Source organism: Lotus japonicus, chromosome 2, assembly GCF_012489685.1.
Source record: "Lotus japonicus ecotype B-129 chromosome 2, LjGifu_v1.2".
Classification (NCBI taxonomy): domain Eukaryota; kingdom Viridiplantae; phylum Streptophyta; class Magnoliopsida; order Fabales; family Fabaceae; genus Lotus; species Lotus japonicus.
Genome location: NC_080042.1, coordinates 35,916,568 through 35,934,588, shown reverse-complemented (window position 1 = coordinate 35,934,588; position 18,021 = coordinate 35,916,568). Strand labels below are relative to the sequence as shown.

At 46.0% G+C, this 18,021-nt stretch overlaps 1 protein-coding gene across 3 annotated transcripts in view; it reads left to right on the top strand.

Moving 5' to 3' along the window:
• The window catches only part of LOC130737960 (uncharacterized), a 57,795-nt gene that overhangs the window by 24,873 nt on the left and 14,901 nt on the right, over positions 1-18,021 (top strand). For 2 of the 3 annotated variants that reach the window (XM_057589835.1, XM_057589834.1), the window contains one exon: positions 339-456. In XM_057589835.1, coding sequence (XP_057445818.1) covers positions 339-456 — 118 coding nt within the window. Of the gene's footprint in view, positions 1-338; positions 457-5,746; positions 6,080-18,021 lie in introns of those variants that run through there. The other variant, XM_057589836.1, reaches the window with a different exon arrangement.

Sequence of the window (18,021 nt, the reverse complement as noted above, 5' to 3'; positions counted from 1 at the left end):
TCGTATCGATAAAAATTACATGCATTTATTTGACTATCTTATAAATTTTAACATGTATTGACTTTGAAAACAAATTCACTATATATTGAGAATTCAAAGGTGGTGGTTACTATTAAAATGTAAGAATCATGTATTTTAGAACAAAAAGTTGGTTGAACTATCACTTCTTCATGTTGAAAGTTTTCTATTTGCATTTAACTACCGCACTAAAAATAATTTTGCATCTTTAAAGTAATATGTTAGAGTAAAACATTCTTCAAATCGTTGTCATTAGTCATCATATAGGTGGAAAATTATATTACTGACTAATGTGGTTACTTATCTTTAATTTCCCATAGGTTCCAAAAAAACTTGGTTGCATACCAAAATTTGATTACACGGACTATGTATGACAAACAACTAGACAGTGGAAAGGGTACCCTTCTCCACCTATGTGATGATGTAATTCAACAAGAAGTAAGTTTGTGTCGTTATATCTATCCTTTATTTATTTCTCATAAATTAACATTCATGATTGTATATTATATCTTAGGGTGTGGTTTATAGATTAGGGTGTGGTTTTTAGAGTTGGCATTTCTTGATTGTAATGATGCGGTATTCTCGAGCCTGGAGGTTGTATACATTTGCTCTCTAAAGTGTGTTGTACTCTTTTTTCTTCACTAGAATTTTATCCCAAATGGGTTTTTCCTAGTAAGTTTTAGTGAGGCTCACACTTTAGTATAAAAGAGCTTGGGTAGGGTTGGTTTTCTCATTGTTTATTGTACTCTTAGAGGTTTCTCCATTAAAAAGAAAAATATCTTATCCAATTTCTATAAACAAACTGGACTGGGCGAGCCCAGCCTGAGAATTGGGCCTCCTCCCGCGAGGCCCAAACGGCCCAGCTGAGGCAGTTATAATACACTAGGCCCAACTCTCCTGTTATAAATAGGGAACTAGCGGTTACCATTTGTAAGAGACTCTGGGTTCATTTAATCAATACACACTTGAGATTCAGTTATTTTCTCTCACTTGAGCGGTGAAGTGCAGAATGTTTCCCGCAAAGTTTAAAGGAACGACGATGGCATGGTTTACGGCGTTGTCGCGCGGCTCCATCACCAATTTTCTTGATTTTTCATCAAAATTCTTGATTCAGTTCTCTGCGAGAAAAGTTAAGCAAGTTACTATAGATGATCTGTACAATGTGCGCCAGGCTGAGGGCGAAACTTTGAAGCAGTACGTGGCGCGTTTCTGTGCAGCTTCCGTGAAGGTGGAGGAGTTTGTGTCGTGCGCTTCCGCGTGAGCGTTCCAGAATGGCTTGTTGCCAGGACCATTAAATAGTAAGTTGAGCAGGAAACCGGCTCGTTCCATGAAGGAAGTCTGCTCTTGGGCGAGCGTGTACATTTTGGATGAGGAGGACGACACATTCAAGCGCCATCGTGCGAGAGAAGAGATGGGAGTTCCAGTCGAATAGCCTGGGAAGCCAAGACGCGGTGGCAAGATACACAAATTATCCGTGAGACCGACCAACGAACATTTAGCGCCACCGTGGTGGCGAGAAAATGAGGAGCGACATCGCCGCTGGGGACGTCCATGGACTAACTGGCGAGACGAGGCGGATGTGGTGCTTAACGCCAGTCGGGCATACATTTTTCGAGAGCTAAAAGTTGTACTTTTGATGGGTGATCCAGGGTTGCCCAAGCGCCCGCCAAAGGACGTCGACGTGACGAGGTGTTGCAAATATCACTGTGCGATAGGCCATAATACTGACGATTGCCACGCCCTGGGGAAGAGCATTGAGAAGCTGGTTAAGACAAGATGCTTGAGATGACATGACCGGGGCGATCGTCGAAGGCCCTCGCCAGCTAAGGGCATTAACACGATAGCTGGAGAGTTCAGTGGTGGTGGAGACACTTGCACGACGAGGAAGCGACACATGAGGGCGGTGAATTCTGTCCAAGAGAAACCTTTGGGTTTCACACATCCTGATATTATCATCTCAACGGAGAACTTCGCTAGGAATCCGACCTCACCGGGACGACCCGATCGTGGTCATGTTGCGAATCAATAATCTAAACATCAGGAGGGTTTCATTTATGGGGACGCATTCGATCAGCTCGGTTTGACGGATGGCGATTTGACTCCGTACACAAGAACCCTCTTGGGGTTCTCTGGCGAGCAAGTTTAGGTACGAGGCTTCCTTGATTTAGACACGACCTTTGGCGAAAAACGAAAATGCCAAAGCACTCAGGGTGCGATATCTCGTGCTGCAGGTAGTTGGATCCTACAACATGATTATTGGGCGAAATACGTTAAATATAATGTGCGCACTAAACTCAACAACTCACTTGGTAGTCAAGTATCCGCTACCTAGTGGCAAAATAGGAAGGATCCGGGTAGACCAAAAACGAGCCCGAGAGTGTTACAACAATGCTTTGGAGTTGTAGGAAAGAGGAACGCTTCACAGGCCACAGGTGCCACGAGATTGAAGTCCTTAAAGAAAATCTCGATCCAAGGGGCGAAGGGCGATTGAACAGGCCAACACCGATTGAAGAAACCAAGTAGTTAAAGTTTGGCGATAGAATCCACAAAATTGCAACGAGGCTCACCGAGGAACAAGAGGCTCGTTTCGGGAAATTGTTGGGGGACAATCAGGATATTTTCGCTTGGAGTCATAAGGACATGCCAGGGATAGACCCGACCTTCATTTGTCAAAAATCGGCGTTGAACCTGGGAATTAAGCTAGTCTCCCAGCTGTGTCGGCGGATGGGCGACGAAAAGGAGAAGGTTGTGCAACAGGAGGTAAACAAGCTGCTGGCTGATGAGTTCATTCGCGAGATCAAAGTATCCCACGTGGCTGGCGAATGTGGTGATGGTAAAAAATGCAAACGGAAAGTGGCGGATGTACGTGGATTACACGGACTAAAACAAGGCAAGTCCAAAGGATTCTTACCCGTTACCAAGTATTGATAAGTTGGTAGACGGTGCATCGGGAAATGAGTTGCTGAGTTTGATGGACGCTTACTCCGGTTATCACCAAATACGAATGCACCCGTCTAACGAAGATAAGACCGCGTCCATGACCGCCAGGGTGAATTACTACTATCAAACCATGTCGTTCGGGTTAAAGAATGCGGGGGCGACCTACCAGAGGTTAATGGATTGGGTCTTCGCCAACCAGGTCAGAAAGAACATGGAAGTTTACGTGGATAATATGATCATCAAGTCGGTACTGGGATCGAACCACCATGCAGATTTATCCGAAGCCTTTGGGAAAATTGGTGAGCACAAGATGAGGCTCAACCTGGAGAAGTGCTCTTTCGGGATCCAAGGAGGAAAATTTCCTGGCTTCATGATTACATCAAGGGGAATCGAAATAAATCCAGACAAATGCAAGGCGATACAACAGATGAGAAGTCCAGAGAATGCGAAAGAGGTCCCACGCCTGACGGGGCAGATAACGGCCCTTTCAAGGTTCGTTCCTCATTCACGCGACAAGTCCGCTTCATTCTTCAAATGACTTAAGAAAAACGCGACCTTCGAGTGGACCCCAAAATGTGAGGAGGCTTTTACCTGATTGAAGGAGCTCATGTCCGCTCCTACCATCTTGTCAAAGCCAATACAAGAGCACCCCCTCCACCTGTACTTCTCAATCGGGAACAATGCAATTAGCTCGGTGATCTTACAAGAGGTGGATGGCGAGCAGAAAATCGTATACTTTGTGAGCCACACGTTGCAGGGGCTGGAGATTAGATATCAAAAGATAGAAAAGGCAGCGTTGGCGGTGCTTATAACCGCAAGGCGTCTGAGACCTTACTTTCAAAGCTTCCAGGTAAAAGTAAGAATTGATTTTCCCTTGAGACAGGTTTTGCAGAAACCAGATTTGTCAGGTAGATTGGTGGCATGGTCAATAGAGCTGTCAGAATACAGTTTGCAGTATGACAAGCATGGAAGAGTAGGGGCTCAGTCCCTTTCGGATTTCGTGGGGGAGTTGACACCAGAACCCGCCGAGAAGGTAGCCACTCAGTGGACGCTATTCATGCATGGTTCTTCTAATGAAAATGGAAGTAGAGCAGGTGTGACGTTGGAAGGACCTGGAGAGTTAACTTTAGGGCAGTCTTTAAGGTTTGAATTCAGAGCTAGTAACAAGCAGGCAGAGTATGAGGCATTGATTGTTGGGCTGAAGTTAGCGATTGAGGTACAGATTCACAATCTGCTCATCAGGACGGATTCTCAGTTGGTAGCGAATCAGGTAAGCGGGGCTTTCCAAGTGAAACAGCCTAACCTGGTTAAGTACTTGGAGCGCGTGCGATTCCTGATGGCCCGCCTGCAAGAGGTGAATGTGGAGTTCGTTCCCAAGGCAAAGAATCAGAGGGCGGACGCGTTAGCCAAATTGGCGAGCACAAGGAAAAACGGAAATAACCGGAGCGTGATTCAGGAAACCTTAGTCTGCCCGAGCATTTAGGGCTAGCTTGTCGCCAGCGCGGAGCACCAAAGAACTTGGATGGATCCAATTATAGACGTCCTGGCGGGTGAGCCAAATGAAGTGGAGCAGCACACAAAGGAACAGAGGTGAGAGGCGAGCCATTACACTCTGCTGGACGATCACCTGTTTGGCCGAGGGTTAACTTCACCGCTTTTAAATGTTTACCACCAGAGAAACATCTAGCAGTGATGTCGGAGGTGCACGAAGGAGTCTGTGCTAGCCACATTGGGGGAAGGTCTTTGGCGAGCAAGGTTTTGCAGGCCGGGTTCTATTGGCCGACGATGAGAAAGGACTGCTCGGATTCGTCAAGAAGTGTGAGAAATGCCAGTGTGAGAATTCGGCAATGGGGTGGCTACCTTCTCGCCTCGCATACTCTGCATGCATACAAGCTTAGATTGATATTCAGAAAATGGGATTCAAGGAAAGAAGAAGATCATGTGGGAAAGAACTTAAGATTATAACTTAAACATGAAAAGTCTTACATGAAAACCAAAACATAAGAAGAGATATTAGCCAAGCATGGCAAGCCTGAATTACAAGCTCGGAAGCCTTCTCTCACTCTCCTAGATGTTCCTCTCCTTCTAAACATATGTAAAAATGGAATGAATACAAAAGAAAATGACTAGATTCCTATTTATAGGCAAAAAGGGCGAGTTTCTGCTGTGTCCGGCGCTCAGGCGCTCTTGGAGCATGCTCAGGCGCCAATTGAGCATGCTCAGGCGCCAATTCCAGTTCCAGAAACAGTAACTCTGGATTTAATTGGCGCCTAGGCGCCAACGGAGCATGCCTAGGCACTCTATGCACGTTGAAAAACCTTTTAATCTTATTCTTTACTCCTCTTTAAGCCTCCCTTCAATTCTCCAAGCCTCTTGACCTTCCCTCTTCAGCTGATTCAACCTGAAACCTTGATGAATAAGCTTGGAAAACATCTAGATACTTAAAGGTCAGTGTTGTTACATTTTGTTGTCTGTATTTTGTTAAAAACAACCTGAGGTCGAAGCAGATGCCTTTGACATCTGATTTCGTGAAGCTAGGACATCAGTCCTTTGCTTGGAACGTGATGTGGGCCCTTGAAGATTTTATGAAGATATGTTTTTATAGTTACTTGAGGATCAAATAGCTGTTCCAGAAGGGTTTTATTTGTGGGTTGTCATTTGTTGAAACAATCTTTGTTAAAAGATTTGTTTCTATCTTTACTTTTGAAAAACAAAACAATATCTTGGAGATTCAGTTTTGATTTGTTTTGTTGTTGCAATCTGTTACTTCAACCCAAGCAAACCCTAGTGCCTTTGTTGCTGCTGCTGAAATATATAAAAAGGGATGAAGATCTAAAGCTTGAAGACCACCGAAGCTAATAGAGAAGAGATCAAGTGTTTTAGGGTTGTTCATTGTTCTTTGTCCTTATTTATTGGGAACATACTTTGCTCCCTGATTCTATAAAGCAAAGTTGTGTTCTGTGTTCTTTGATTCTACAAACTCTGATTGTTGATTGTTTGTTACCAATCATTGTGGAAGTGATTGAGAGAAAGGGAGAGGGGCTCTCATACTTAGGTTGAGATACTAAGTAGAAATACACTGGGTTGATTAGGAAGTGAACTATGAACTGTGGTTTTCATGAGTGTCTGTAATTCCTGAATCTTGAGATAATGGATTTCCTTTCTTTTGGTGCGAACCCTCCAGACGTAGGTGAAAGTTTTTCACTAAACTAGGTTACCAATCCTCTGTGTTCTTCTTTTTTATTTTGTTGGTTTTGTTACTGTTAGTCAATTGTCGAACCGGTTGTCCCAGCATCGCGTTCGACATCTGTCTTGTGCGAGAACCGTAATTACAATTGGCATCAGAGCAGGCACCCTATTCTGTTGGGTGAGCTCCAGGGAATATATTCTGTTCTCAAGGACAACATTATGGATGGAAGAAGATCAATCTATATGCCACCAATTTTGGATGGTACCAATTATGACTACTGGAAGGCTCGAATGATGGTGTTTCTCAAATCCATGGACGAAGCTCTTGGAAACTCCAAAGCCTTGAATGCTATTTTTAATGGAGTTGAAAAATATATGTTCAGGTTAATCAACACATGTACTGTGGCTAAAGAAGCATGGGAGATTCTCAAGACTGCCCATGAAGGAACATCAAGAGTTCGTATGTCAAAGCTTCAGCTTCTTACAACTCAGTTTGAAACTATGAAGATGAATGAGGATGAATCCATATATGAGTTCCACATGCGTATAAGGGATCTAGCCAACTCTTCTTTTGCCCTAGGAGAACCCATGTCTGAAGAAAAGTTAGCAAGAAAGATTCTCAGGTCTCTCCCCAAGAGGTTTGATATGAAGGTAACTGCCATTGAAGAAGCCCAAGACATCAGTAACATCAAGGTTGATGAACTGATTGGTTCCTTGCAAACCTTTGAGACGTCTCTTAATGGTAGATTTGAGAAGAAGGCGAAGAGTATAACTTTTGTGTCCAACACTGAAGAAGATGAATATCAGAGGGAGAAGGATACCTGGACTGGGCGAGCCCCTAGAGGGGCAACGCCCAGCATGTAGCCCGCCCTGTGGCGGGGCCCTGGCCTTAAAATTGGGCCTTGATCTCGGAGGCCCAATTGGCCCAATAGGTAGTACACAAGCTCTATAAATAGGAGGTAGTTACCAATTGTAAGGGACTTTTGGCTCATTTGATGAAATCACGCATAAAATTCAGCATTCTCTCTCTCATTCTTGTTCTCTCTCTAGCACAATCCACCACTCACTAGGTACTATACCTTTCTTTAATGTTCTTTGCTAGAACATTTGGCGCCGTCTGTGGGGACTGTAAACTTTCTACTCCCATTCACGTGGATTGATTGTGCAGGAAGTTATCTCTGATTGCGATCAGGCAATTCTCTGGTTTTCTGATTTTGATTCTGTGACCGGTGTTCGTTTTTCGATCGAGTTTGCGTCATTCCTGGTTTGGATGGAGACTCGACGCAGGAGGCAGCATCATTCACCAGTGCGACAGCGAATTTCGCCGCCTCGGCGACCTCATCGCGTGGTCCTGGATTCTCCGGTACGAACGGCGGGAGTGCAGCCACCTTCTCCTCCTCCTCCATCACCACCACCTCCTCCATCGCCTTCACAGGTTGGATCTCTGGAGCGCTCACCAGAGAATTCACCTGTAACACCCCGATTTCGGTGGCGTCACTTTAGTAACCAAAAGTAAACTTAATGCGGAAAAACGTGAATATTTTTTTTTTGATAATAACTAAGACAAGACTGAATTAAATAAAACCCAAATGCGAAAAGTAATAAAACTAATATACAATATATAAACAGCCCCCGCTGTAAGTAACAACCTCGTCACGAGTAACCTCCAGTGACGGAAAGAAAAGTGCAATGCCCGTAGGCAATATATACAAACCAAATGAAAAGGGTGAAGTGCCCGCAACACCATCCCTCAAAACTGAGAATCAGCTGACCCAATGGCCTGAAAATAAGACCTCCTAAGTCCAACCAACTCTCTGTGATTCCCGTAAGGAAACCACACAAAAAGCTATAGGCGGATCTACCCTGTCCCCTAAGTAACAAATGAAGCAAGACTGTCAGAGCTAAACCTCTACTCCTACACTAATCCTAACTCGAGGAGCTCATACCAGCACTCAAAACTATGTGCTAGCATGATCGTCGTCTGAATCAGAATCCAGAACGACCAAGTCTATCAACCCTATCCGTCCTCCCCTCGCTCCTGCAACGCTCTCCGATGCTGGACTCACGGGCTTAGGGCCCGAACCCTGATCATCAATGATCGCAACGAAGGGTGCACTAGACCCTGCCGAAGGCACTCCCACTGGAATCTCCTCTGAGGGATCCTCCTCCTCTGAAGATGACGGTGGCGGCGGTGCTCCTCCAAGACCTGGTCCACAGTGAACGCCCGGTGGCAAGTTGAAGCTGATAGAGCATCGCCTCAACACTCCTGACCTCAAGAGTCCTCCACTATCCACGTGGTCCTCCATGATACGCCCCGAATACGTCGCTCGGTGGCTCGCGGGGTCAACCACCCACGACCCGGGGTCGTCCTGGTCGATCATCTCGTACCTAATCCCCCCCGAAGGGTGGACCATTGCGAACCAATCCGCAATGTTCATCTGACAAAAGGCGTTGTCCGCCAAAACACACACAGAAGACGCGAGGGTCAACTCTAAAGAACTATGTAGATAATAAACCCAATAGGTACAAATAATAGATAGCCACTTAGGCTTATAGCTAAAGATATCATTCCTAGGGTTGCATGTTCCACAATAACATGAACGCAATAATAACACTTAGCATGTTACAAGTAAGATAATCAAATAGCAATCACACTCAACAACTAAATTAGTATGCATGTTGCATGATATGTATTCAGGTTAACCCAGTCAACCAATATGCAATCCGGAACGGATGGACATCAACGGATCAGCCCTTCACCAGCCACGGTGGTGCCATTTCGGCCCGCGTGCCTCTTACTCCAACAACAACGGTAGTCAGATCAGCCGTAACCCGTAGGTCTGCCATTTCGGTCTGCTACAAGAGACGTCTACAGACGCTCTATCACGGAAATCCGGGTCTTATGACCATTTTGGAATCCGACGAGGTCCAGAGTACGTCCTGTGTTTATACCCCATTAATGTTGCATGAATGCAGGATGATTAGTCAACCAACGTCTCCGATCTCACTCGACACGTCGCCACGTGTTCTAGGTAAATTAAAGTCTCTAAAATCTTACCCTAAGGCAAAGTCGATTCTGCGACAAAAGACACACTTCACAACACACATCGCTGCTCCAACAGCACAAGAGTATTACATACTCGGGAACTAACGGTTCCCCGGACTTATCCCCAGGATAGCCCAACAACATCGCTGCTCCAACAGCACTAGAGTATCACATACTCGGGAACTAACGGTTCCCTGGACTTATCCCCAGGATAGCCCAACAACATCGCTGCTCCAACAGCACAACAACCAACGCTGCTCCAACAGCACAACAACCAACGCTGCTTCAACAGCACAACAACAACAGACTCAACACTTGGATCCAACGACACTTCTCGTTTTCCATACTATGATTTTCATCCAAAGCCTCCTTTCGAGATTATTACCCTTACTTAAAGATTTAGAGGTTGTTTAATGTCTTATGAATTTTCTTTTCAAAATAATATCCTTTTTAGTCTTATCGCAATTCCTATAAGTTCTCGGGATCTTCGAATCCCCAAATGACTCCAGAGAATGTCTCGATCCATAAACCCTATACAAGGCCCGAACCTCGTTCGTCCTATCAAACTTTCTCAAAACTCTCAAAATAAAATCGGCATGACCTGCCCGCTATTCTCACCATTCAGAATCTCAGATTTTCAGTGTAAAGCATATTTAAATCATCACAATCAACAACATGTCATATATCAATAAATCGCATCATAAACACTTAGCACTTAGCATATAAAGCATGCACCACACATCCTAGATTACCCACATAGCACATAGCATGTAAGTCAATCTTCAAAAACATTCAGTAGATGAATCATCTACATTGTCAGCCGAAGCCTCAGAAAACATTTTCAATCACACACAATCTCAGTGCATAAACAGTAAACAATGTCGAAATATCGACCCTAAGCATTAACTAGAGATTCAGTGAGAAGCCCTCACCTGAAGGTTCTCCAGCAAAAACTTCAAACTCTTCTTCACAAGCAAGGTGTTGATCCTCAGGAAATTCCTCAAAATCACCTTTAGAACAAAACCACAAAAATCAATCAGAATCTATCGGAAACTAAGCTATCGATACTTACTAAGGTTACTCGAAGTAATCTATACTCTAAGGTACGATAATCTAGCGCGAAAAGACAAGTTTTCGGAAAAGGAAATTTCCTCCTCCCCCCTTATAGCTCTCGGCCACTATAGGTAATTGTAGGGTTCGATTTTTCTTCGATCAAACTTGGTTCCTATGCTTTCATAAGCCGTAACTAAGGGTATTCTGAACTCGGAAAAATTATCGGATCAAAAACTGTCGCAGGGGTATTTTGGTCATGATTTTTAACTTAGGATTTTCAAAACTGAAATCCCAAAAATAAAATTTTGCAGGGACGTCACCAACGACGTTTATGACAACTAATCCTACTAGTACTAAGCTAAGGCGATAGTTTTCAGCCTAGAGGTTGGAACTTTACTCAAAAACTACATAAAATGGGTATTTTAGGTTCAAATTGATTCCGGCGGAATTCCGGCGACATAACGGAAAATCTAATCCGGCAGAAGTGATCTTGGGCATACATAGAAGAGGTTTAGAATCAGAAATGAAAGATTCAGGATAGTTTTGCAAAAACCCATAAACTATCCGCTCAGAAAACTCTACAGAAAAGCTATGGAAAAAGCGATCGGAGGTAAGGATTAGCGATTATACCTCGAAACCTTGAAGTAGCAACTGATTGATCGACGATCAAGCAAACGATGAAGAAAAACTCTTCTTCCTTCTTCCTTGTTCTTGGCCGCGGTTTAGAGGAGAGAAAATGGAGGAAAATTGTGTTTTTTCTTCCTTTGTTTGCTATATATAGAAGGTGGAAATTCGCGGGAAAATGAAAGTTCCGCGAATCCGATTTTTCCGGCGTCATTCACCATGAATTCTAAGATAGGTTTTGGCAAAGGAATTCCCAAGCTAAGAAGATGTCTCCTTGTATTTTTGGCAACTAATGCAAAGTCGGTGCAAAGTCGGTGTAAAACTATTTTACCCGATAAGTTGCTTTTTGCCTCGAATGTCGGAATGGAAAACTTCCTTCTGAAGAAAGATTGAAATCATCAAGAGAAATGGGTGTACGCGTGTGGAATATTCATTTGAAGCTCTGAATAGATAAAGTCCTCAAAGTCGGGAAATTCTAGGGTTTTGAAATACCAGGGATTCGGTTTCGGCAAACTTCCGATGATTGGAATCGGATGTTCGTAGATCCTAGAGTTTCGCCTCGAAACGATTGTTATATATGGAAGAAGAGAAATTCTAACATTTCTCTGAAGATTTTTGGAATTAACTGCCAGCGTGCCTAAAAGTGAAAATTAGCTATATACTAGGGTTTCTGACCTAGGTTTAAGCGTAAAACGTTCGTGCTATAACTTTTATCGATCATAATGAAATCCTTGAACTTTTCCTGAACTTTCTCCTTCATAAATATATTTCATTTAATAAACTTTCGTTCAGGTTTCCCTTCACATTACATCAACCCTAATCGTGAATAAAAAGTTTATTCACTTAACATAAGCCTAAAACTCGGGCCTTACATCACCTGCTCCGGAGCAACAACCGGCGGTAACACAGGAGCAATGGCGCCATTTGATGCGCAGCATTGGCAACATCCAGCAGCGGAATGAGCATCTACAGGCTCAGTTAGATTTCTACCGTCGCGAGCAGCGAGATGATGGAGGCAGAGAAGCAGATTCCGTGGCTGAGTTCCATCCGTTCTCGGAGGATGTGGAGAGTGTGGCGATTCCGGATAATATAAAAACGTTAGTTCTGGATTCTTACAGTGGAGATTCCGATCCGAAGGATCATCTTCTGTATTTCAATACGAAGATGGTGATAATTGCGGCGTCAGATGCGGTGAAGTGCAGGATGTTTCCATCAACGTTCAAATCGACGGCGATGGCGTGGTTCACAACTTTGCCGCGCGGATCGATTTCGAATTTCAGAGACTTCTCATCAAAGTTTCTGGTGCAATTTTCGGCGAACAAGAATCAGCCGGTGACGATCAATGACCTATATAATATTCGCCAGCAAGAGGGGGAGTCACTGGAAGAGTACATGGCAAGGTACAGCGCAGCGTCGGTCAAGGTAGAGGACGAGGAGCCTCGAGCTTGTGCTCTAGCATTTAAAAACGGTTTGCTACCGGGAGGGTTGAACAGCAAATTGACAAGTAAGCCGGCGCGCTCGATGGAAGAGATGCGTGCTCGCGCCAGCACTTATATTCTTGATGAGGAGGACGACGCTTTCAAACGAAAGCGCGCGAAGTTGGAAAAGGGCGACACGTCGCCCAAGCGCGCGAAAAAAGATAGGAGCGGCGAAGATAAGGGGGATGGCCAGCAGCAGAGACCAGATAAGGGGAAGGCGGTATTCAAACCGACCAAGGAACAGTTGTATCCACGGCGCGATGATTATGAACAACGTCGGCCTTGGCAATCTAAGTCTCATCGCCAGCGGGAGGAAACTGATATGGTGATGAACACAGATTTATCGGATATGCTCCGAGGGGCGAGGGACGCAAATCTAGTGGATGAACCGGAGGCCCCAAAATATCAGCCACGGGACGCCAATCTCAAGAAGTGGTGTGAGTTCCACCGGTCCGCCGGGCACGATACGGATGACTGTTGGACTTTGCAGCGGGAGATTGATAAGCTGATTCGGGCGGGGTATCAAGGAAATCGCCAAGGTCCGTGGCGCAACGGTGGCGATCAGAACAAAGCGCATAAGCGGGAGGAGGAGCGAGCGGACACTAAGGGCAAGAAAAAGCAAGAATCAGCGGCTATCGCCACCAGAGGGGCTGATGACACGTTCGCTCAACACTCAGGACCGCCCGTCGGGACCATAAACACCATCGCCGGAGGATTTGGCGGCGGTGGCGACACCCAGGCGGCGCGGAAACGCCATGTTCGTTCCGTTAATTCCGTTCATGAGGTCGCTTTTGGATTCGTACACCCTGACATAACAATCTCGATGGCAGACTTTGAGGGGATAAAGCCTCATAAGGATGACCCGAACGTGGTGCAGTTAAGGATGAACAGTTTCAACGTTAGAAGGGTACTCCTGGATCAGGGTAGTTCGGCCGATATTATCTATGGTGATGCATTTGACAAGTTGGGACTAACTGACAATGATCTGACTCCATATGCGGGAACCTTGGTAGGTTTCGCGGGGGAGCAAGTAATGGTGCGAGGATACATTGATCTAGACACGATATTTGGGGAAGATGAGTGTGCCACGGTTTTGAAGGTAAGGTATCTGGTTCTCCAGGTGGTGGCATCTTACAATGTCATCATTGGGCGAAATACATTGAATCGCCTTTGTGCTGTAATTTCAACAGCCCACTTGGCGGTCAAGTATCCGCTAAGCAGTGGAAAGGTGGGAAAGCTGAAGGTGGACCAGAAGATGGCGAGGGAGTGTTACAATAATTGCCTTAACTTGTACGGCAAGAAGAGTGCGTTGGTCGGTCATAGATGTTATGAAATCGAAGCTTCGGATGAAAATCTTGATCCCCGGGGCGAGGGGCGAGTAAATAGGCCCACGCCAATTGAGGAAACGAAGGCGCTAAAGTTTGGCGATCGCACTTTGAAGATTAGGACCAGACTGACGGAAGAGCAGGAGACGCGCCTGACAAAACTGCTTGGGGAGAACTTAGACTTGTTTGCTTGGAGCTGCAAAGACATGCCTGGAATTGATCCAAACTTCATCTGCCATCGATTGGCATTGAATCCAAGTGTCAAGCCAGTTTCACAACTCAGGAGGCGCTTGGGTGGCGACAAAGGGAAGGCGGTGCAACAGGAAGTTGACAAGTTGTTGGCGGCAGAGTTCATCAGGGAAGTGAAATATCCGACGTGGTTGGCGAACGTCGTAATGGTGAAGAAGGCAAACGGGAAATGGCGAATGTGTGTAGATTACACAGATTTAAACAAAGCATGTCCAAAAGATTCGTATCCCCTTCCTAGCATCGATAGCCTTGTTGATGGTGCCTCGAGCAACGAACTGCTTAGCTTGATGGATGCTTATTCTGGCTACCATCAAATCCGCATGCACCCGGCGGACGAGGACAAAACGGCTTTCATGACCTCCAGAGTCAATTATTGCTATCGCACCATGCCGTTTGGGCTAAAGAACGCTGGGGCGACCTACCAAAGGTTGATGGATAGGGTTTTTGCTGGGCAGGTGGGAAGAAACATGGAGGTTTACGTTGATGATATGATCGTTAAATCGGTACGTGGTTTGGACCATCATCAAGATCTGGGGGAAGCATTTGGCGAGATAAGGAAGCACAATATGCGCCTCAACCCGGAGAAATGCTCTTTTGGTGTTCAGGGTGGCAAGTTTTTGGGATTCATGATCACATCCAGAGGAATAGAGATAAACCCAGATAAATGCAAGGCGATTCAGCAGATGAAAAGCCCTTCTAATTTGAAGGAGGTCCAACGTTTAACAGGGCGAATAGCAGCGTTATCTCGGTTTCTTCCTAAGTCTGGTGACAGATCTTTCCCTTTTTTCAAGTGTCTTCGCAAGAATGTCGCATTTGAGTGGACGGCGGAGTGTGAGGAAGCTTTTGTTCGCCTCAAGGAACTCCTATCGTCGCCACCAATCTTGTCGAAGCCGATACAGGGACACCCGCTGCATTTGTATTTTGCTGTGAGCGATAGTGCTCTGAGTTCTGTGATATTGCAGGAGGTAGATGGCGAACATCGAATTGTTTATTTTGTTAGTCACACACTCCAGGGCGCAGAGGTCAGATACCAGAAAATCGAGAAGGCAGCATTAGCGGTCCTCGTCACCGCCTGGCGGTTAAGACCTTACTTTCAGAGTTTTCCAGTAAGGGTGCGGACGGATTTACCCCTGAGACAAGTGTTACAAAAACCGGATTTGTCAGGCAGATTGGTCGCCTGGTCGGTTGAATTGTCCGAATATGGGTTGCAATATGATAAACGAGGCAAGGTTGGCGCACAGTCGCTGGCTGATTTTGTGGTGGAATTAACCCCAGATCGGTTTGAAAGAGTAGACACACAGTGAACTCTCTTTGTAGATGGATCCTCCAATAGCAGCGGCAGTGGCGCGGGAGTAACGTTGGAAGGACCAGGAGATCTAGTACTGGAACAATCGCTGAAATTTGAGTTCAAAGCCACAAACAACCAGGCAGAGTATGAGGCTCTCATCGCCGGGTTGAAGTTGGCGCGGGAAGTAAAGATCGGGAGCTTGTTGATAAGAACGGACTCGCAGTTGGTGGAGAATCAAGTGAAGGGCATTTTCCAGGTCAAAGATCCTAATCTGATCAAGTACCTGGAGCGAGTGCGATATTTGATGACGCTTTTCCAAGAGGTTGTGGTGGAATATGTTCCTCGGACTGAAAACCAGCGGGCGGACGCGTTGGCCAAATTGGCGAGCACGCGGAAGCCCGGCAACAATAGAAGTGTGATTCAGGAAACGCTGGCGTTCCCCAGCATTGAAGGCGAGCTTATGGCATGTGTGGACAGAGGGGCGACGAGGATGGGGCCTATATTGTCTATCTTGGCGGGGGACCCGGCGGAAGTAGAGCAATGCACAAAGGAGCAGCGGCGAGAGGCGAGCCACTACACTCTCATCGACGGACACTTGTATCGCCGTGGTTTTTCGGCGCCATTGTTAAAATGTGTGCCGCCAGAAAAATACGAGGCGATCATGTCTGAGGTGCACGAGGGAGTGTGCGCAAGCCACATTGGGGGGAGATCTTTGGCTTGCAAGGTATTGAGGGTGGGATTCTACTGGCCCACCCTCAGGAAAGATTGCATGGACTTCGTGAAAAAATGCAAAAAATGTCAAGTGTTTGCTGATTTATCTAAGGCACCGCCAAAGGAGCTGGTAACGATGAGCGCCCCGTGGCCTTTCGCCATGTGGGGCGTGGACTTGGTCGGACCTTTTCCGATCGCCAAGTCGCAAATGAAGTTTATATTGGTGGCGGTGGATTATTTCACTAAGTGGATTGAGGCCGAGCCCTTGGCCAAAATAACCTCTGCAAAAATAGTCAACTTCTACTGGAGGCGAATTGTTTGCAGGTTCGGGATCCCAAGGGCGATCGTATCCGACAACGGGACCCAGTTTTCAAGCAATCAAACTAGATAATTTTGCAAGGAAATGGGCATACAGATGAGGTTTGCCTCTGTGGAGCATCCGCAAGCAAACGGGCAAGTGGAATCTGCAAACAGGGTAATCCTGCGTGGATTAAGGCGACGGCTCAAGGAGGCTAAGGGAGCATGGCTGGAGGAACTCCCGGTGGTGCTATGGTCATACAACACCACTGTACAATCCACTACAAGGGAAACCCCCTTTAGAATGACCTATGGGGTTGATGCTATGTTGCCAGTGGAGATTGACAACTTCACATGGCGAACCCAGCCAGATTTTGAAGGGGAGAATCAGGCCAATATGGCGGCGGAGTTGGACCTTTTGTCGGAAACGCGTGACGAGGCGCACATTCGGGAAACAGCGATGAAGCAGCGCGTGGCGGCAAAGTTCAACAGCAGGGTTCGCGTCCGAGATATGCAGATCGGCGACCTGGTCCTTAAGTGGCGATCGGGAGCCCCGGGGAACAAGCTTACTCCTAACTGGGAAGGGCCCTACCGCATTATTAAAGTTCTTGGTAATGGGGCCTATCACTTAGAAGAGCTTGATGGAAGGCGGTTACCTCGGTCGTTCAATGGTTTGAGCTTGCGCTACTATTATAGTTGATCGCAGGCGAGAAAGTGAACAAGGCAGAGTCGCCGGAGCCAGATGTCTTTAAAATTTTCTGAAGTGTTTTCAAATTCTCCAATGTATTGCAATAACAAAGCGTGCTCTTTTTCTCCGAAAGGAGTTTTTTAATGAGGCGCTCCGTCAATAAAATAAAACGAAAATTCACGAAATTCGTGTCCAAAGATTCCAGGGATTCCCTGACGATCGGAATTGCCGATCGACATAAAGAATTACGGCGGTCACTAAGTGGGACAAGCTTGATCCCCAAAGGGGCTTGCTGGAACCCTGAAGGTGGCGGCGATTCCACAAATGGCCTTTGACGCCTGGGAATCACCCCCCGGAAAGTCTAACGTGATCGCCGGTCCCGTAAACGATGTGCTGGGTAAGTCTCGCCAGAACACGACGAGCGCCGTTAACTAGGCAAAAGTCTTGGGACCCCCAAATGGCCATTGGGATCCAAGCATTGTAAGCCCCGAGCGGGCCAAGCCCCGGGCGAAGCCCTCGAGAATGGAGGCCGTTTTCTTCCTTCGAGGAAAACGTCTAAAGTCTTGGTGGTGGAATACCAAGCAACAAGTCCTAGTTAGAATTAACGCACGAAATCGTTAGGCGTAATTCAATCATATGATGCGTGAAAAATAGCGCAAGATATATGGTCGGCGAATGAATAAAGTGGAAGGCGAGTGCTTGGTCACTCAGGATGTTGAGTATTTTACTACTCCGGCGTGTTGGGGGGTTAAACTATGAAACTCATTCTTACATTTTTTAAGCAATAAGAAGACGGCGACCAAAAAATGTACGGCGAGAGCATTCCAACATGATTTACAAAATATCCAACGGCGATATAAAAGGCTATGGCGAGGGGTTGCTTAAACATAGATGAATGGCGGAAAAGTACACTACAAGGTGACAGTAAAAGCTGAAGTGATGTTAAAATTACATTATTCATTGTTTTCTTTCTCCTTCTCTTGTTCTTCTTCTTCCTCTTCTTCTTCAGTCGCTGTCCAGAGGTGCTGGTCAATCAGGGGAGGATCGTCGGGACCAACCAGTCCTTCAGCGGTTATCACTTTCATTACTCCCATAGCGCTAAAGTCAAAGTTCGG